Source organism: Panicum hallii, chromosome 9 (assembly GCF_002211085.1).
Source record: "Panicum hallii strain FIL2 chromosome 9, PHallii_v3.1, whole genome shotgun sequence".
Classification (NCBI taxonomy): domain Eukaryota; kingdom Viridiplantae; phylum Streptophyta; class Magnoliopsida; order Poales; family Poaceae; genus Panicum; species Panicum hallii.
In genome coordinates, this window is record NC_038050.1 from 16,917,915 (window position 1) to 16,939,903 (window position 21,989).

Here is a 21,989-nt window from a genome sequence, read left to right on the forward strand (position 1 = left end):
CTCCTACTTGAAACTCCTTCGGTTTGACTTTTTTATTGTATGCACGGGCTACCTTAGCCTTATTCGCCTTGATCTTCTCTAGCGACCATAGCCGGAGTTCCGTGAGATCCTCCACATTGTCACTCATTAGAGTAGCATATTCCTCAGCAGATAAGTCATTCTGGAATTCTACGCGCCTTGACCCGGCCGTAACTTCCCATGGTAACACGGCTTCCTGCCCGTAGACCAAGTGGTAAGGGGAAGTTTTTGTCGCCCCGTGACATGATATACGGTATGCCCAGAGTGCTTCTAACAAGACCTCGTGCCAGCATCTGGGGTATTCCTCGATCTTCCTTTTGATCAATTTGATAAGGCTCTGATAGGACGCTTCGGCCTGTCCATTTGCCTGAGCATAATATGGAGACGATCTAATCAGCTTGATTCCCATATCAGCAGCAAACTTCTTGAATTCTTCTGAAATAAAAACCGAGCCACCATCTGTTGTAATGGTCTGTGGGATCCTGAATCTGTGAATGACATGTTCCTTGACGAACTGAATAACATCCTTAGATGCCACCGACTTCATCGGGACCGCTTCCACCCATTTGGTGAAATAATCTGTGATAGCTAGAATGAACTGATGACCCTTGCTAGATGGAGGATTAATTTTGCCGATCATGTCCATACCCCAGCCTCTGAACGGCCATGGTTTAATGATGGGGTTCATTACGGACGCTGGCACCATCTGGATCTTTCCGAACCTCTGACATGCTTGACACCCTTTATAATACTTAAAACAATCTTCGAGCATGGTGGGCCAGTAGTACCCTGATCGCCTAATTAGCCACTTCATCTTGTGAGCCGATTGATGAGTCCCACACGTTCCTTCATGAACTTTATGCAGGAGCCGATTGGATTCGACCGGCCCCAAACACTTAAGCAATAACCCTTCTAAGGTCATGTAAAACATATCATCCCCTATGAGGACATACTTCATGGCTTTGTACCGTATCCTCCTGGGTGCCCCCCGAGCCGAATCCTTCAAGTAATTGAAAATATCGGCTCTCCAATCTCCCTGGTCCAGGAAGTACACCTGATGATTTGACCCATCGGCTTTATACCCTGAAGCCAGTTGCACTAGATCATTGGCTTCTGCATTCCGAGCCCTAGCTATCCAATAAAAATTTATATACCTGAACTGGGCTATTAGTTCCTGGCATTGGACCCACAACGGGAATAGCAGCTCACTTTCGCACCTGTATTCTTCTGTAAATTGGGAGATTATCAGTTTTGAATCCCCGAAGACTTCCACTGCTTCAGCTCCAGCCTCCAGAAGCAACTCCATGCCTTTATGCACCGCCTCATATTCTGCAAGGTTGTTGGTACAGGTAGCAGGTAATCTGATCGAGAAAGAATACGTTGCCCCCCGAGGCGATACCAGTAAGATGCCGATGCTGCATCCGTCTCCACAAACTGATCCGTCGAAGTACATAGCCCAGGCTCGTACAGAAAGTGCTGCTATATTGGTATTGACCCTCTCAACAATAAGGTCCGCTAACACCTGCCCTTTAACTGCTTTTGCGGGTTGATATCGGATATCAAATTCTGATAATGCAAACATCCATTTTCCCAATCGGCCTTTCAATACAGGAGCCGATAGCATATGTTTTATGACATCCGATTTGCAAATGATGATTACCTCAGCCGATAGCAGGATATGGCGAAGTTTGGTGCACGTAAAAAATAAACACAGATAAAGTTTCTCCATATCGGGGTACCTTATCTCTGCATCTAACATCCTCCTGCTGAGATAAAATACCACCCTCTCTTTGCCGTCATATAATTGTACCACCACCGAAGCAATAGAAGTGTCACCGACTGACAAATATATGTAAAATGGCTTGTCCTGTTGGGGTGGCACCAACACAGGCGGTCTCGATAAATATTCTTTAATTTCTTCGAATGCCCGTTGCTGTTCTGCCCCCCAGCGGAACTCGTCATTGGTTTTGGTTTTTACTAACTCCATAAAGGGTTCAATTCGCCCAGATAGGTTAGAAATAAACCTTCTGACGAAATTAATCTTACCAATAAGCTGCTGGAGCTCCTTCTTGGTGGTGGGTGGCACCATAGTGCGTACGGCTTCCTGGCTTTTTAGGCCAATCTCTATCCCTCTTTCATGAACTAGGAATCCCAAGAACTGCCCGGCTGACACACCAAAAGCGCACTTCTTTGGGTTCATTCTGAGCCCGAACTTTCTAGTTCGTTCCAGAACCTACCGTAGATCATCCAAATATCCCTCGACCGATGCTGACTTTACCACAACGTCGTCGATATAAATCTCCACCAGATTGCCGATTAAATCATGAAAAATGTGGTTCATGGCACGCTGATACGTAGCACCAGCATTTTTCAAACCGAAGGTCATAACCACATACTCAAACAGGCCCACCGCTCCGGTATGTGTTGTCCCACTGGGCGTGCGAGAATGTGTTGTCGGCCAAAACCCGCCGGCGGGCAGTGACTGGCAGCACGAGGAGCCGGAAGGCTTCCGGGACGGCTGGTGGGCCCCGGTCCCTCGGTCAACGGCCCAGCGATCCGGGTACTCTGAACGCAGTTTTGTGTATATCTTCAGGGGCCATGAAAATCTGATTGTATCCTGCATTACCATCCATGAAACTTAAAATCTTGTGGCCGGCAGCAGCATTGATCAATGTCTCTGCAATAGGCATTGGGTATTCGTCCTTCGGAGTGGCTCTATTGAGAACCCTGAAATCCACGCACACCCGCCATCGGCCATCTTTCTTCTGCACGGGCACAACGCTGGAGATCCATTCAGCGTATCTGCAAGTCCTAATAAATCCAGCTTCTAACATCTTTTCTACTTCTTTCTTTACCTCAACCAGGACTTCGGCTTTCATCTGCCGTGCCCGCTGTTGGAATGGTCGAAACCCGCTCTTAAGAGGGAGCCGATGCTCAACTATGCTCCTGTCCAACCCGGGCATCTCTGTGTAATCCCAAGCGAAGCAATCGGCATATTCCTTCAGCAAAGTTATCATCGGCTCTCGTAGAGAAGAATGCAACTTCCTACTTATAAACGTTGGTCGTGGCTTATCCCCAGGACCAATATCTACCTCCTCAAGTTCGTCAGCCGATGTGAAACCATATCCTAGCTGCCCTTCCTCCTTTAGATCAAGGCTGCAGATGGAAAAGGAAGACAATATACAGAATCCCGGCCGATTGTTAAGACCAGCCGTTCCACATATCCCATTATTTTCCGAGTTTGTACAAAAAGAACAAGGCCGGCTGCCAGCGCTGGCCATCCCATAACAACTATGTAAAACACTTGTCCTCACAAATTTGATTTTTTGGGGCCGATTGCAGGAATCAATCGGCCTCTATGGCTTTGCTACAACGTGTCGCTCCTTGCGGCTCCTTTACTCTGTAAGGCCGGTGGATAAGACCAGCCTTACTCCGTTTTTTGTAGCCTCGATGCGGTCACACCCCTCTAGGCTCATCCCTAAAATCGGCTCTTGATCTTCTGCATCCCAGATGCTCATGGAAGCATGCGAAATTTCGATCGAGTCGTCCGCCTGGACCACTTCCACCTCATCTCCATCCCGCTGGATCAAACATTGATGCATTGTGGAGGGGATGCAATAGTTGGTGTGAATCCAGTCCCTGCCAAGTAAAACATTGTATGTACTTTTGCTGTTGATGACGAAGAACGAAGTCGGGACAGTCTTGTTTCCAATGGTGAGATCCACACTGAGGACGCCTTGAGCTTCTGAAGTCTGCCCATTAAAGTCACTTAGCGTGACGTTGGTCTTGATTAGATCTCCGGTGGACCGCCCCAAACGGCGCAGAACTGAGTACGGCATGATGTTAACTGCCGCTCCCGTATCCACCAGCATTTTATTAACGGGCTGACCATTAATATACCCTTTAAGATACAAGGCCTTCAGGTGCTTGTAGTTCTTTGCTTGTGGCTTTTCGAATATCACCGGTCGTGGTCCCAAATCAAGCTGGGCTACCGATGGTTCCTCCTGGGTCCGAGCATGGAACTCTGCAGGAAGTACAAAAACCATGTGTGCATCAGCCGATACCTTCTTATCGGCTTTTGTTGACTTGGGCCGCCATTCCTTCCTGGGTGGGCGCGATTTCTTTTCCTGCACATAATGGACTTGTTCTGCCAGATCTGGTCGCGCCTTCCTTAAAGTCTCGATGTACTTGGCCTCGGCCTCCTCCAAGCTACGCAGCCGCTGAACCTTGCGCTTCTGGGAACGATTAAGTCCATCGGGGCACCAACGTGGACGATGATACCTATCTTCTTCTTCGTCTTCCTTTCGTGGTGACCGAACCCGCACTTGTCGGGTTGGAGCAGGTCCTAGCCGCTGGAAAACCGAATCCCTTGCTTCTGACTTCATTGGTCCACATTCTGAGCAATCCCTGATAGTAGGCAGCCGGCTCATACCTGAATCCCAACAATACCTGAAGAACGGGCAGTGCCAATGATCGCGGGCATCTTCGTGCTTCCTCAAGCGCTTTCCAGTGCGGCGCTCATATTCCTCTTCCTCAGATTCTCGCTGGAGACACTGCTGGTACTGGTATTCGTATTTGCTGAGAAGATCAGAAGAGGTTGGCCGTTGATTCTTTACGTACCTTACCTGTCTTTCTGTAACGTACTCCTTCTTCTCTTTTTGGGGCCAATCGCTGGGATCAGCCTCTCCGTTCTTGCCCTGGCGGCGTGATACCATCCCCGCCATGTTGATGCCAAGCGCGAAGTCCAGTTGTCGCCTTGCAAACCGATCGTAATTTTCCACCATGTTGACACCAGGGAACGGCTGAGTGTCGACTTTCATGGCGGTCTGGCCTAGGATCAATCGGCCCTGCTCAATAGCCGATTGGATTTGCCGACGGAGCTCCTTACAGTCACTGGTGCCGTGGGTAAAAGAATCATGCCATTTACAATATGATCTTCCTTTTAACTCCTGCGCCGTGGGGGGTTTGTATCCTTCTGGAAACTTCAACTGCTTTTCTTTTAATAACAAGTCGAAAATTTGTTCCACTTTACTCACATCAAAATCAAACCCCTTCGCCGGCCCTGTTTGCTTTACCCACTTGCACGATACGGGACTTGCACCACGAGCCCATTCTGCAACCGATACTTCCATCTCCTCCCCGGAGTCATCAGCTTCTTCTATATCAGCTAGCGCTACTTGGCGCTTAAATTTTTCTTGGTACAACTCAGGGTGACGCTGCTCATGCGTCATCAATTTCTGGACTAGATGCGCCAAGGAAGTAAATTCCAATTGAAAAGCCAGATCTCTGATCGGCTTCAATAACCCCAATGATGCCAATTCAACGGCTTCCTTTTCTGAGATCCGTGTTGAATAACACCTGTTCTTCATCTCCCTGAAGCGTCGAATAAACTCTGCCACAGTTTCTCCACGCTTCTGTCGTACCTGCGCCAGGTCGGCAATCCCTGCCTCCACAGCTTCTGAATGATATTGAATATGGAATTGTTCTTCCAGCTGCTTCCAGGTACGGATAGAGTCAGGACCTAATGACGTATACCACCCGAAGGCCGGTCCTGTGAGCGATTGTGAGAAGAACCCTACTCGCAACGGATCCGATACAGAGATCATACCCAACTGTGCCAAATATCTGCTCACGTGTTCGATAGAACTAGAACCTTCTGCCCCACTAAACTTGGTAAACTCAGGGAGCCGATACTTGGGCGGCAATGGAATTAGATCATAATCACTTGGATACGGCTTGGTATAGCCGATCGCTCTTCTCTTTGGTAATATACCAAACTGATCCCTCAGAATGGTGCTAATTTGCTCCGCTGTTTGTAACCCAGGGGCCGAGTGCATACTGTCGTGACTTGGCCCTGTAGCATAAGTTGCTAGCCATGCTTGTTTATCCGCGTCGGCTCCAGAAACCCCTCCAACTACTTTCGGTGCAGAATGTATCGGGTTACTGCTGTCCGGTATGTATGCACACATGTAACCATGTGGGATTTCCTTGGGTGGCTCGTTCAAGAACTGGTGATCCATGGGATCACCCCCCACTTTGTAAACCACATAAGCTGGAGCACAATGTGATTCCGCCGCTGCGAGCGCATAAGTCAATGGAGGTCTGGTCTGGAACGGCAATTCTCCCTTATGGCTTCCCAAAGTAGGCCCAGTTGGAGAATGTTGATGTTTCATAATTTCTTGGACCACTCGCAAAGCCACACGCTCGAAAGCGTTGACCAAACTTTCAGAATGCCGGTGCAATGAGTGAGCCACCGCATAATTCACCTCCTGCCGCAGAGCTCTGGTACGGTCTTCAGATGGGGTAGACAGATCTACTCCATCAAGAGCACCCTCAGGTGAAAACCCTCTCCACCTGACACCGTGGCTACGAGTCCTTTCGAAAGAGCCGATGAGGTCAGCTTCAAATTGAGCCTTGATTTCGTCATATCTCTGCTTATGCTCGGCAGAGAGCTCCTCGTAGGTGATTGGATCGTCTCTTGCCATTCCGCCATCTGCGATTGACGAGGTCGACGGTGATGATGAAGTTGATGCAGATTGTCCCACTGGACGTGCCAGAATGTGTTGTCGGCCAAAACCCGCCGGCGGGCAGTGACTGGCAACACGAGGAGCCGGGAGGCTTCCGGGACGGCTGGTGGGCCCCGGTCCCTCGGTCAATGGCCCAGCGATCCGGCGCGCACCCTGGCTTGAAGTTGCTAGGCGTGCCACCTAATTCTGCACCTGATCAGGAAGGTGTGACGTGTCGAACTCTTGCGTGCACAGACATATATAAAGATTAGTCCGAGCCGTGATCGGCTCATCACTTCCTCCCCGGTATCAGCTATAGAGAGCCGATTGCATCAATACCGGATCGGATCTTTGGAACAGGCAACATACAAACATATATATATATATATAAATAAGATTTGCTTCATAAATATCAATCTAATCCAACCCACGATAACTAAGCCCTCATTGCACGATCGGAACATCCTACACGTGATTGAGCCTAACAGATACACGAAAGCATCGGGATAAACAATCTAAACAGAGATTAAAGAAACAACCGAAAAGCCGATTCCTAGAGCAACCTCTATTTAAGCTACAAGCCGATACTAAAGCGCACTGCCGGAGCATTCAACTCGTTTGCAAGGCCTAATCATGCACATATCGAACCAAGCTTCTAAGCAAACAGAAACTAGCCATAACAGATCGGATCTACTGATAAAGACGAAACAAGATACAACCATCGCATCCGTGATCGAACACGACGATTAAGCACACGAGAGAAACAGACAAAGCATGATTGAAACACAAAGGAAAAACATTACTCTAAGCATGCTAAGATAACTAATGCTACTCGCCGTCTACAAGGCTTCAGAACGAGCAACATATAAGCAAACGAGCAAGGGCAATGCTACCCCGATCACGCAGAGCGTGACCGGGGTCGCATGGCACTTACCCGATGAAAACCCTAGAACAGGGGAGGCGATGCGCCGAGAGTTGTTGATGAACGATTCTATCTTTCTTGTTTATTCATGGTACATATTTATAGTCCATAGACTTATCCTCTTTAACTAACCCTAACCTAACACGACATGAATCTTAACTGCTTATTCCTAACTTACACGGCCTTTCTGGCCTCAATCACCCGCATAGGGCCCGATTCGCAAGCTTATCATGACTGTCCTCTAGGCCCATCTCGCTCCATGGCCCGCTTCTGGCCCGGTTAGATTATGGTGATAACAAGCGCACAGGAGAAGTCTAGCTCCTCAAAAAGGAGATCAAAATTCTGGAGGAGAAAAATAAATCCCTGGCTGAGGTGCACCGAGGCAACATTCTCTCGAGTACTATATGAATTTGTACGAATACTTCTTCTTGTCATTTTGCTAGCAGAAATCGATACAAGCTGCTGACTGATATGAATAATTTGATGTACCGTTGCTCAGGTGAAGTCGAAACCCTGATGAAGAAGCTTGAAGATACTAACAAACAACATAGGGAGTGCCTGCAGCAGGTCAAATCAACGGCTGAGGACAAAAACTGGAAGCAGAGGCAGCTTGAAGAACTCGAGGGTGCTGCGCGAGTAGTCGTTGATATGGTGGACCCTCCGGAAGAAGGAGCACTTGATAACAAAAATCTGCTGGAGCGCCTCCGTGAGGCACCGTAGAAGATATCTGGCTATCTCTTGGAGACCACCAAGACATATGTGGCGCATGTCCTTGGGCTCATCAAGTCATTTTGGCCCAAGAGCAGCTTGAGTCCACTAACCGAGGTATGGCTACAAACTGCTCTGATGAGAAGTTCGTAGAATACCTTGAAGAGGTCGGTCCTGTGGCCCAAAGAATAGTAGAGAACCTAGAACGGGATTAGGTCAATGAACATGTCATGAACAATCTGATTGTGTATAAGTAAATATATTGTGTATGATATTTTCTGCCTGTGCGTCTGTTCAGAGTACGAGGAGTACTTGATCATCCTAGAACTAAGGAAAAATTCGAGATGCGACGATCCAGCTACTCTGAGTGTAATGATTCTGAGTGTAATTGATAAGTTGGCATTCGATGATTGGTCCCACGTAGGGATTCAAGCAAATTAGGATGTATGTGCGTTGTGCAGTACTCTAGATTGCTCAAGTTGAATAGGTGCAAGGACCTCTTCAACATTCTCATAATACTTGGCGCAATTGATTATGCTGAGTCATGTAGGCTAGTAATCAAATTAGTTGAAAAATGCACAGATAGCTTTGCGACTTAGCCGGACTGGCTTATAGAAAGTAGTCGTACAGATAGAACTTCTCTGTGGTTAGACTAGCATTCAGTACCCTTGCAGGGGATATGGGTGTGAGTACCCCTTCAATAACGTAGGCTGCTCGTAGTACTAGTCAGGGACCAATACTCGAAGCGGTATTGGAGCTATGGCTGTATGAACCCCTTCAGTAACATAAGTTGCCCAGGGTACTAATCAGAACCGGTACTCAGGGTGTTTCTGGGATTATGGCTGTAAATACCCCCTTCAGTAACATAGGCTGTGCGTAGTAGCAGTACTCGGAGTGTTATTGGGATTATCGGTGTAAATACCCCTTCAGTAATATAAGCTGCGCATAGTACTAGCACTCGGAGTGTGACTAGGATTATGGGTGTAAATACCCCTTCCGTAACATAGGTTGCGCGTAGTACCAGTACTTGGAGTGTTACTGGGATTATGGGTTGACGATGTGGACGCTTTATTTGTAGGTTCCATTGATCATTGCCAAACAGCACGATTGTTTTTATTGGTCTTGTGGCTTAGCTGTGATATGGTTCCCTAATATGGCATCTGAAGAAGCTGGTCCTTTCCTTTCTTTTCCTGTGTCCCTCTCTATTGGCCCTATCCTTAGCCACCGAGCATTGGTGAGAACACTCGTGACATGAGGAATAGGTGACAAGAGAATCGGCTGGAAAGGAAGGGAAATTGGAGAAGTTCGTTGGGCATATCCAGTGGAGTTGCGTGGCAAAGGAGTTGTGGTTAGCCCAACAGAAAGAAGAAAGAATAAATTTCAACTCAAATTAATTCTTTGAGTGGTGAAAAAGGGGTCCTTTTAGGATTAAATTCAAAGAACCCCTAGTTTCGAGATGCAATCCCAAAACAATGGTTGTAAAAACGAACTCGGGTGTTAATTTTGGCGTAGATCATCCCTCGAGTAGTCATGTCTCGAGTAGTCATGTCGCCTTCCATCATGGTCCTTCTTCTTGCCGCTCTTAAATGGAGAGCTCCCAGAGCCCTTCGGAGTTGATGGCACTCGAAGGCCGAGTGCGTAACACTCAGATGCCACTGGCAATAATTGTGGAGGGCCATCCTGAAGCGTTCTTGCGAGGTGAGAGTTTTCTTGCCTTGAGCTGGTTGCTTCATCCTTGCATCAGGGGCTTCGGGAGAGTCCGACTTGCGCTTCTAGGTCAAGCTCAAGTAGTCTTGAGGGATGTGGTAGTTGGTGGGGCTGTAGGCCTCCACTTCAACGCATTCTTGCTACCTGGCGATGATGACGCTACGAGCGTCTCGACCAGCGTTGATGATATTGCGGAGATCGATCGTGGAGAAGTCATAGAGGTTGTCGGGCTGATGCTGCTCCAACGTGCAATGACTGCGTTTGGCGTGTTTGGCGTTTCTGAGCCTGCGGTGTTCTCTTTGGACGTCGTCTTTGGCTGTTATCTTCATGGTGTCTGTGGCGTCGAGAGCGTGTTCGGGAGACCCATGAATGTAGAAGCTCATCGTCGTGTCCGTATTTTGGACGGGCGTATCAGAGAAGTAGCCATCGTCATTGTCGATGCGGTAGTCATCGAATTGGATGTGTTCCAATCCTTCATCGTCCAAGTGCTGGATTTTTGCGATGCGAACCATGAAAACCCCTCGCTCCAGCGCGAAGTCTTTGATTCTCCGTGTGGTCTGCCCTTCTTCTTTGTCAGAAGAGACGAGAGGCCTGCCTTCTTGTGGGAGTTCGCTGGAGTCGGTAGTAGAGCGTAGTAGGCTGAGGTCGAGTAGTTTGGAGGGATTCGTGCCCTTCCGATACATGAACTCGCCCGATGGAGTTGATGTGTTCGTCGGAGCCTGGTGATTGCTTAATATTGGCTTTACGTCGTCTTTAGAATCTGAGTACTTGTCGAGGACAGGGTCCCCCGACGCCCGGTGGCTTCTTCTTTTCCGAGTTGAAGTAGATGATCCAAATCTTCCTCTAACAGGGAGAGGGGCTTGAAGTCGTGTTTGATTTCCCCAACTAGATCAGGGGATGGCACCTCGCCAAGTTGGTCGATGAAGTCGTCAAAATTGCGGTTGAATGCTGTTGCTAGGGTCGCTTCTGGCTCCTTTTGACGGAGGGTGGTTTCCGCAAGCTTGATGCAATCAACGATGGATTGGTTGACCTGATCGATTCCGGATAAGATGTTGCCAATGCTGGCAAGAGGGTGCTGAGGAGTCTCAAAGCGATTCTGTGTCAAGGATCTTGGATTGCCAGGGCGCTAAAGTGCAGCTTCTGCAATCTTGATGCTTCTGGCGATGTTACAGCCCACCCGATCTATACCGATGATTAGATTGCTGGTGTCGATTAGGGTACGAGGGATAGCCCTGAAACGGCTTGCATAATTCCCAATTAGATCAGAAAGTCGAAATTCGCCAAGATTATGTATAGGTTTGTCGATGTCACGGTAGGATGTTGATGCAGATACCTCCGGCTTCCTGGTGTTGGCGAGGTGGCTGTTGAAACCACCTGAACCATTAGCGACGCAGACCCAGGAGCCAAAGGTAAACATGGTGCCCTCGTCGAGCCTGATGCTGGTGAAGTTGGATAAAGCTATCGAGTTATTTTTGTGATCGTCGATGAACGCCCCTACCTGGCGCACCAGCTATCGGTGTTTTACCGCCAAGCCTGCCGAGGGATACCCCGAGGTGGTAGGTTTTAGATGGGGTGACGCCGAGATCCGGAACTCGAAGGTGCAAGGAACACAAGGGTTTAGACAGGTTCGGACCGCAAGGAGCGTAATACCCTACGTCTTGTGTGGTGGTTTGTATTGCTTTGGATATGGATTGCTTTGGAGGGGGTCATTGCCTTCCCTTATATAGTCTGGGAGGACAAGGTTACATGAAAATCCTAGCTCGATACTAGCTTGGGAGTCCTACCCGAATACTACTCGGATAGTTTTCTTTTATTGTGACTAGTCCTACTCTTGTACAAATAGTTACAATAGATGCGGGGTGTGGGCCATATTCCAACCCTTATCCTACAATATGTACACTATGTCCACAGTCTTGTGGCCCCGGGTCTAACATATACACCATTAAGTTCTACCAATTTATAGAAGAACTTGCAATCTCACATGTCAAGAAGAAAGTCTCAAACGACCAACAACAACAACAACAAGGATTGGATGACGATGATGATGATGATGATGATGATGATGATGATGATGATGATGATTTGCGCCATGGAGTGCAAAGACCACAAGGAAATGTTGTCATTTGCGATATTGTGATGGGAACGCTCGACTATGGTAATTTACCACTATTCTTTCACTCTTTTGGTATGTCATTCGCCATATTAACAAATTGACACAAAGGGGCAATATGCATGTGCGCATTGTCATAACCTTTCTTTCTTCTTACTAGGTTGCAAAGACTTCCTCTATGTTGACGGAGAATGGGTCACATGCTTCTATTCATTGTGTTCTCACGAGCAATCTGAAATTTACTTTAGGAAAGATTGTGAGGGTGAAGAACATGCATTGTGTGCCTCCATCAATAAGAATCTCATGAGCAGATCTTTGCTATGTCGAGGTGGTTGTAAGTGGTTTTTCGAGTTCAATAAAGCTGTAGTGTCCAAATATAGAACTTTTAACAATAATGAGGTATGGGTGTGGATGATTGCTGCCTAATATCCAATAAGAAGTATTTGTTGGAATTTAACTTGAAACTAATTGAATCTGCAAATGATCTAAAAAGACATCTAACATTAATAAATGTCATGCATCAGCTTGCATCATTAACTGGACCATAGGGAAATTCCCCCAAGCAAATGAGCCCCAAAACAAACAAGAGTGGGAGAGAAATCACCCTACCTATATAACACCTCTTTTGTAGTGAAATGCTTTGCCATGGACTCCATTTAGCAATACAACAAAAGTGCCAAAATCCCAATATAGGTTCAATCCAAGCTATCCACTTTGACAAAAATTATATGTAAGGAAACATGTCAGTAATGACATTATGCTCCAGGTTATCAAAACATTCTCAAAATCTTAGTAATGACTTGAAGCACTTTTACAACATCATTGGGAGCGAGTGATTTTATTTCATCCAACTCCTCTAATCCTGTGCATCGCAATTAGTGCTTCCACCAAAAAACAATAAGATGAGACTATAAATTGGAGGGGGCTGTTTCATTCATTAACACAAAGGATGATATTGCAATCTTGGAAACAACAAAATAGAACTTTGCATTGCAAATGGACTGACGACGAGTTCTTTCAGATGGTGGTGCGATCATTGAAGAAGGGCTTTGCAACTTCTACATATATTTTGTTTTTGTGATGAGTCTTTTCATGAAGAACATTGCACTTTATAAATACATATATCCCTTAAAAGAAAGTGATAAAGACTTTTAAGTTACCATGTACGGTTTCTGATACTAAATCTACGAGCTTTTTCCGCTTAAAAGTCTTAATGAATCTTAAATAATCATTCATGGATAAGGGTGCGCAACCTGCTAGCCCAGCATTACTAGTAAGTAAAGTGAAGCTTGTCCAACTTAGATAGAATGTGTCCCCTCCATTGACTAGTGTAGGTGGGAGAAGAAGAACACACAAGTGTGTTTATTTGCATTGCCTCTTGAGCACGAGAAATATGTTTCCAATGGCTTGCACACCGTTATGCTAAGATTGTGTTAGGGTGCACGAGTAATCCGAAATCTATTGCTCAGAGATTACTTGGGTTGTGAACATCATGAAGGCATGAGTTTGTCGGTTTACGTTCATTCTTATCTATGGATCAAAAACATTTCCTGGTTGACAAAACATCCCGCTACTGAGACTTGAAGAATTTAATCTAAGAGTGTTAATTTATCCCACAGTTTCAACTTTATGCTTTGCCAAATTTCACCAACAAGTATGTTGCTCGCTAGCAGTTACCGGAAAATTTCTAATTTGTAGCACAAATGAGTCAGCAAAAACCACATGCATGTCGATAGAGTTGAAAGCTATGGGATTAAAATACTTGGCATGGAGGACAAGTGCATGTGGTGTTCATGTGGAGGGGGAGGAAACAACAAGAATCAATGGAAGCTAGAAACCTGCCCTAGCTTCTTATGGGGGTGGGGACAATGACAATGAGAACACTACTCCGAGTGGGGGAATAATTGGGGTGGTTGCTCATGGTCTCAGGACAAATTCATAATGGGCAGAGAATAAACCAGGCATTGTTAATCATTCAGCAGGGTCTTTCAGGAACAAAGGAGCCTCGAACCTTTGCAGCAATTCCCTCTTCCTTTTTGACCCCTGCTTCCATTTGTTTGCAATGTTTGCATCCCCAACTCTTCATCAGTCAACTTCACTGGAAACAGACGACGGACAACTTACTACCAACACTGCATCATATTCGCAAGAGAAACAATGTGCACTACAGGTTTTTTTTTCAGTTCTCTCTTCTTGTAACATATCAAGCTTATATTAAACTTTGGTTTCAAAGATACTTGTTCTTGTTTAACATAGCAACTGACAGCCAAAATCTAGCAAACAGACGAAAGAGAGAAATATAATAAGAATAGATACGGACATACAGATCGGTTGATCATTTTTCTTCATTGTGCAATCATAACCCAACGCCCAAACCATAAAGTTAAAAGTATTATACCTAGCAGTATAAAGTATGATAGATATTATCATTGGACAACCAATCAGTGCCCTAATCCATCCAATCAGTCCAGTTAATCTGACCAACCCTAGCCGCCGTGCCCGCAGCTGAGAATACAAAACTGCCCAAGCTGACGTGGAAGAATGCATGCGTATCGAATGTATCTGCTAGCTAGAAATGAGAAACCCAAGCAGGCAGCAACAACTTTTGAGGCGGCCAATAATAAACAGGCCCAGCATCCATCCATCCATACATGCCAAGCAGCAAACTTTAAAGCTTGTCAATTGCCATGTCTTGCAATGGAGGAACTGCAACTGCCCCCAGCATTCATGTGCCGCGGCACTTGGCACGGATGGTAGGGCCCAGCAGTGTCAACTTAATCTGGGGATCAATGCTAATGCATGGAGCACTAGCAAACAATCTTGGGGCTGGTCCCTCTCTGATCGTGAACTATTAACAAGGATATCAGGCTACTAGAAGCTGGAGATAGTTGGGAGCATCACGCCATAATCTTGGGTTTATGCCTGGCTAAAAGCATCGGAAGTCGCGCCGCGGTTAGTCCGGGGAAGGATTATTCAACTGATCTCGCTTGGTCATGGGCTAGACGACATTTAGGAGGATCCAATCGAAACCAGGTGGCTGGTTGATTGATCTAGGACAGAATAGTGTTGCTCACAGGTCATTCATGGATGTTCAGTTGAGACACTGCCAGACCTACTGAGCTCAGGATGTAAAAATACTTTTTTTTGCTTGTGATGAGTTGGACAGTGACAGGAATTGGTCTACCTAGCTGGAGTTGCCTTCAGACGAATAATAAAAAGGATTTGAGGCAGCCGAAAGGAGAAAAGTGCAGGAAAATTAAAAAGATCGTTTGTCTGGTGGTCCTCGACGATAAACAAACTTCAGTATAATAAGATTCTTGCTGAATCTTTGCGAGGCATGGCGAGGGCAATAACAGTAAAAGGTACAGGCACCATGATGAGCACGGCCGGCTTAGTGCTAAACCCACTTGGACTTCCACAAGCAAGCTCCTCCCCGAGCTCTTCAAATTTCGAATTCAAACAGCTAGGCTGCCCTGTTTCTTTTCTCCCTCTTTTTTTAAAAAAAAAAAGAAGTCTCCTTTAGACTGATGTAGAAGCAACGGTACTCGAGAGCTAGCTTGTCTGAAACGCAGGAAATTTCAGAGGAAACTGTACAGTTCTCATGTCCTTAAATGGGACAAGATGAAATTGTTTCACAAGCACACAGTATATGAGACGTCGGGGGTTCAATCAGTGGGTGCAGTTGGAGGCCAAGACAAGTTAGGTTAGGTGAGGTGCGACTTGGTAGTGTGTGTGTGTGTGTGGCTCCATAGACCTCTGGTTAGAGAGTCAACTAACGCTCCATGACCATGAGCCTAATTTCAAGCCATAATCGACGACACAATTCTATATAGAATCGCAAGTCACAGGCAGTGCGAGCCCAGCCGCTCCTGTATATAAAGCAGTCTCAGGTTGCTGTGCCAGAGAGAGAAAGAAGAGAGACAGAGAGAGAGTGGCCATCGCACATTCTTGTTGCCGAGAGAGAGAGAGAGAGAGACTCCTTACCCTCCGGCGGCTGCACTCCATCTGCATTGGTCTGAATCATGGAGATCGAGTCGGCCAAGTGCGAGTGCTGCGGCCTGCGCGAGGACTGCACCAGGGAGTATATCGCCGGTGTGAAGGCGGACTTCGGCGGGCGGTGGCTCTGCGGGCTGTGCTCGGAGGCGGTGCGGGACGAGGTGGCCGCCAAGAAGCGGGGCGACCTGGAGGGCGCCGTCAGGGACCACATGTCCTTCTGCGCCAAGTTCGGCAAGAAGGGCCCGGCCTTCCGCGTCGCCGACGGCATGCGCCAGATGCTGCGCAGGCGCTCCAGCGACATCTCAGCCACCTCCTCCGCCGCCTCATGATTGCTCTACCTCTACCCCCTGAGGAGCGGAGGAACAAGGGTTAAATGCACTGGCTGTGAAGAAGAAGAAAGCAGCCACTGATCAAGCTAGTGGTGGCGCGGCGAAGCAAGCTTCTGCTGCTGCGCCGGTGATCCTTGACAATGGCAGGTTCTAGGATCGGTTGGTAGTTTAATGAATCTTGTCACTGTACTAGCTAGTTGCAAGTCAGTGCCATCGGCTTGGTTGTCCTCTAGCTCCATTAGAGGGGTGCCAAGCGAAGCCTTCTCAGGCCTAGAAGAAGGCGGCTTCTTGAACGTTCGAGTTTTGGTACGAGGAGAGGTGTTGTACAACTTGAACCGCAATCACAATGTACCATTAATCGCTTCATATCATGAATTGAATTTATTTTTTTCTGCATCGTCCTTTACATTCTCTGTACCCTGATCATTGACCATCGATCATCGTGGAGCATAGCATTTCTTTTCTCTTAGCTTTGGGTTTAAAACCTTTTTGGTGAACCCCAACAAAGAAACAAGATCAGCAGAGGATGTTCTGGGGCTTAAATTGATGGATTCTAGAGAGTATTCTTATGGCACTGTGCTTCATTTCTGAATTTCGATACGCATAAGCACAAGAATGAGATGAACACATATAAAAAAAGTGCTGCGGCAATTTCGATCACAAACTTGAGTCAGTTACAGATCTGTCTCCGGAAGCGATTTAGATGGAACAACCGGATATCAAAATCACACCCATCCTGGAGGTAAGTAATTACTGCATTATTTCAGTAGATGTAATTCCTTGACAGCCAAATACCTGCCCTTTTATAAAGAAAGAAAAAAAGTCATGTACTTCAGATGTGGATCAACTGTTGTAGATTCTTAGCCTGGAGTGCCTCCTGTCCAGCATCTTCACCGTCACAGTTGTACTGAGCATAATTGTGTTTCCGCTGAGCATGCAAGGCCCCAACGGCAATCATGAAAGGAAGATGCTCTCTCCAAATCAGCAAAAACGGAGGGAAAAAATAATAAAATGCGCCAGGGGAGAGATGCTGACTAGGACACGATCGATCAGGTGCGCAGTAATCAGGCACCGTACTGCCATTTAAGGCATAGCTTATGAGAAGGATGCATGCTTAATCATTTCCTTCCTATGGATCAACTGGATAATTATATTGTTCTCCAGCTTGTTTTGTGTAAGATTCTCCCTCGTAGGCCAAGCACAAGCATGGAGCCAAGAGGCTGAGTCATGTCCACGTTTGAACATATTTTTAAGCTGAACCCTAAAAGATGCGGGATAAGGTCTTGTATCGTCTCATATGCTTTTTGTGACGACCGGTGGTTCAAAATGTTTCTTTGAATTTATATTGTAATTTGGACTCTAGGGTCTATTATCCATATATATAAGATCAAAGCTTTTAGAATCCCCCACTCACAAATAAAAGAATTACCTTAATTTGAGTGCCATGAATTTTTTTCTTGAATTTCTATATTCATAAGTTATTTGCAATTGTATTAAACCCGTTACAAAGCACATAATCCATGTAGATCCTTATGCTAATGTTTAATCGACACCTTACCTTTTTCCTTTTGAATGGATTCCGTTTAGGCACCTCAGAATGCTTCGTTGGTTGCAATGATGAAGGCTCATACTGGTACTGACATGGCATAAAAAATTCCAGATCCATGGAACAGTAGTCAGTACTCAGTACCATGGCAAGGCACTGATTGCATACTTGTTTTGTCTTGCATTTCTTACCCGGCCGTATAGTAAACTGCAAAATCTTTCGTCATCTCCTCTGGAAAAGCCTGCACTGTAAAGCTTGACGCTTGTTTTACCACAATCGATCGTTTCACCTGACGTCTGTGAGTTCTGACCCAGGCTGTGAACTCAGACCAACAACTTGGACCTTCACATCAATGCTCCACACATTCATGTAACGCATTCTGTTGGTTGGTAAGTCTGTCGGTTCTTGTGTTTCGTGTAACTGCAATCGTTGCAGCCGATCTTGAGCTCCTGCATCCGATTGCTCAAGAGTTTTTACAGCAATTATCAATGCCTTTCACCCTCCCCTTCCGAAAAACGCAAGCTGGCTTCCATTGGGACACGAGCAAACCACTCTCTTGCAGGTGAGGTAAGGAATAAACACCATCGGTAGCTAGCTTTTCTACCGTGGCAGTGGCAGATGCCAAGGCATCAGAAATCTCAAGTGACAACATACCAGGAGATGGCACCAGAACCAAATGCATCAACACAGTAGCTGCTACAATCGAGAGCTTTGCATCAGACACCACATGGGCAACATACCATTAATCATTAGACGTCAAGTAAAATAGCAGTCGAGGAATATATGCTCACTTTTAGGGAATAATTAACTATTTGCCATCCTTATGAGGTAAGTGGCATGAAATTTGCCACTACGTGAAACTGAAAACACCTCACTAGTGAATCTGAACCGCAGTGACAAACATCTTCTGATAAATTTAACAAAGTAAACCTGATATAATTTGGCTCAGAGCGACAAGAGTTTCTAACATGATGAACTGGTCCTCAGCACAAAACCATTATCACACAAACTAACACAAAATATAAGTATCTGCTGATAACACCATAACATGAAACAACCAACCAAACTAGTCATTTCAGATAACTTAGTCTGGATCCAGCATATACTGCTTCTTCACTGCTAGTGCTAAACCTACAAGGCTCTCCAGAGCATGCATGTGACACTAGCAGGAACTGGGGCATTATGTAACTACAAAACAGGGTAGAACATTGCACAACGAAACCTGCATCAGGACACCAGTCAAACATCAGTATCAAACAGTGGAACCAGTATCCTCCCATTTCTCCTAGAGAACTGCAAAACATAAGCGTGTAATTACCTCATCAGGTGTTGTATGCAGTGCAGGGCTTCAGAGTCTGACTTTCTCTCAGTATCATTCGAGGCTTGAAGAAAATCAGTACTCCTAAAGTGGTTCATGAACTTATAGTGGGAGTGAATGAGCATGCGGCTAACTGAAGGATTGATGCTAGATGCAATGCAGGGACAACTAGGTGAACCTACGATGTATGGAGATGCATGGTATGCCAGATACGCGATAGGAATGCATAGGGAAGTTAGTATTGGAATAGGAGGAAGAGAGAACAGGGGCTTCTCGCATCTTCCACCCAGCTTCTTCCTTACAAAAAAACAGAAGAGCTGGCGAGGAGATAGTGTTCTTTGCAGAGCACCAGAAAGCCAGGATAGTGAAGAGTGGGAATCAGTTGGATAGAGGATAGAAGGAAATAAGTATGCAAGGATATGCAGAATGCACTAAATGCAGGTATACCCTACAAATATTTGACATCTAATTGGGGACTAGGATGTATGCCATTCTCCCATGTATGAACCAACTGCAGCAGGGGAAGGCACTGCTACTTTGGCAGAGTGCCACTGTCAGTTCAGAACATATACTGTGGATGCAAACAATGCAGTTCTAGAGGGCTTAAATTCTACAACTAAGAAACTAAGGAAGCATATAGGTGAATAGTACTGCCGTCCACCCCATCCTTAACCTAGAATCCACCTCCATAACACCCAATACAGCAGTGTCACTTTCAACTGTCCTAGGAAGTAGGAACTACACCTAGGAACTACACCACCATGATCCTGACCATATCTTATAACCACCAGGTATCTATGACCATTACCCTATACACTACTATGCAGGTAGAAAGATGTCAGTTGAAGATAACCTATGTACACAGGAACCACCCTTCCATCCTCCCAGTATTCAATCTGCGATATCCAACTGGAGAATCCTCCTCAGATTCTCTGTTGCTATAGCAGTAGCAGTTTCATTGTCATTGAAGAAATCGTACCCTGATCCCCCAACCGGGGATGAAGGAGCTGATTTAGCATGCGGTCTGACCTCCACATCATCAGAGCGCTCAACAGGTGGTAGCTCAAGAGAGATGCTGCGCTTCTGGCGGAGGGAGAACTTGGGGATGGGCAGTGAACTGGGAGGTGGTGAGTTGGAGAACGCCGGGCCCGCCCACAGCTCAGATCGGGATGGAGGAGATGTGGAGGGGCTTATGGAAATGGGTCGAGTGCGCTTGCCACCATGACGTGGCAGCTGCTGCTGCTTGGGTGTCTTGGGCTCTGGGGATGAGTAGGTGCGGGCAGGTGGGGGTGGTGGGGAAGGGAGCACACCCATGCAGCCACCAGAGTGGAACGACCGGCAGTTCATTCCACGGAAGCCACGAGATGGAGGCGGTGACGTGAAGTGTGGTCCTGATGGCTTGCTACGGGGACCAGGGTGGCGGTGATGGTGGTTGTGCTGCTCCGGGATAACCACAAGAGCCTCCATGTCCTGCTATGCTTGCGACGATGATGTTTCGGTGAGGTGGTGACTCTCCAATACACCTGAGGCAGCTTGAAGCAGCCGATCACCCACAGTCCTAATGAGAAACAAAGGCACGAGGGGGTCAGAAGTTGCACTTTTAATCATATTGTCAGTACATATTACCACAGCTCAACAGTACAGCTGTACTTTTACCATCAGACGAGGTTGCACTTTTACTCATATTGTCAGTACATACTACCACAGCTAAACAAGAACACCCTTGATCATCAGCATAAAACCTCTTCGTAACACTGGGCGCATGTGAGGTCGGTGAAAGTACCCTATTGTGTTTCAGAGTTCTAAGTATGGGAACTAAGAAGGCATATAAACACATACGACAATTACAAAAAAAAATGAATACCCTCGCTACAAATATCAGCAAAGGCCTAGCAAGAAACAGGTGGTAGAGCGCCACCCTTTCTGACATTACACTACACGCTTATAAGTAAGTAAACAAAAGCGAGCAACGTATATATGAACGTAAAGTTACGGATTTGATGACCGAGTAACAAACCGAAAAAGTATCCAAAAATGCAAAAACAAAGCGGAAGAGATGGCAAAAAAACAGTTTCCGGTTGTATACCTTCCAGATCTACAGCCGAGGAGCCGAACGGAGCCAGCAGCACAGAGGGCGTCGTCTCCTCCACGCGAATCCCCTCCGTCGCAACGCAGATCCGGCCGCAAACACACTGCACGCGTGCAGAAACCAGTTCAGGAAACGAAAACCCCAAACACCACCGGAACCGAAACGCCCATCAGGCACACAGAGCCCCGAAACCCAACGCACCTGCTCCTGATAGCGGACCACCACCAGATCTGAGCCGGCGTGTCTCGCCACTTCCGGCGCGGGAAATCCCGGGTAAAACCACCGTCGCGGCCGGGAGGAGGCGGCGCGCGCGCGTCGATCCACGGGACCCGAAACCGGATCCGGGGGCAGCCGCCGGAGAGGAACTTCGCGGAAAGGCGGCGGCTTTGGGATTGGGCGAGCAGTGAGAGCCCGGAAGGGGGGGAAGCGGAAGGGGAGCGGGGTGGGTGGGGGATGGGCAAGTAGTAGGGCAGGGTAGGAGAAAGGACGGCACGAGGCGGCGACGGACGGCGTCGGACCCGAGACGGGGTTTTGCAACGGCAGTTGAGAGAAATCCGTTGCGTCCGGGCGGTGCTGGTGCCGGTTGGGGTGCCCGACGGCGGGCGTGCCACCTGGCTACCGCCCGTTTCCACTTGTGAACTGCCGCCCAGAAAGGGGAAAAATGATCTGTGTACGCTCAAACTCGTAATTTTCTATGGAAGCCAATAATGTAAAGAACTCGCATAAATTGAGTTGCCACT

General features: G+C 46.9%; 2 protein-coding genes across 2 annotated transcripts; one reads left to right on the plus strand and one right to left on the minus strand.

Annotated features, from left to right (window-relative positions):
* The first annotated feature begins 15,891 nt into the window (after positions 1–15,891).
* On the plus strand, positions 15,892–16,692 carry LOC112877213. The gene has a single exon (XM_025941442.1). It carries the CDS (start codon positions 15,994–15,996, stop codon positions 16,294–16,296), a length of 303 nt encoding a protein of 100 aa, XP_025797227.1. The 5' UTR covers positions 15,892–15,993; the 3' UTR covers positions 16,297–16,692.
* Positions 16,693–18,726: 2,034 nt separating this feature from the next.
* Positions 18,727–21,740, minus strand: LOC112875692 (proline-rich receptor-like protein kinase PERK10). The gene is made up of 4 exons (XM_025939630.1): positions 21,451–21,740; positions 21,247–21,352; positions 19,161–20,718; positions 18,727–19,064 (listed from the first exon to the last, which is right to left on the minus strand). The coding sequence occupies exon 3, from the start codon at positions 20,625–20,627 to the stop codon at positions 20,052–20,054; it is 576 nt and encodes a 191-aa protein (XP_025795415.1). The 5' UTR covers positions 20,628–20,718; positions 21,247–21,352; positions 21,451–21,740; the 3' UTR covers positions 18,727–19,064; positions 19,161–20,051.
* Positions 21,741–21,989: the final 249 nt, after the last annotated feature.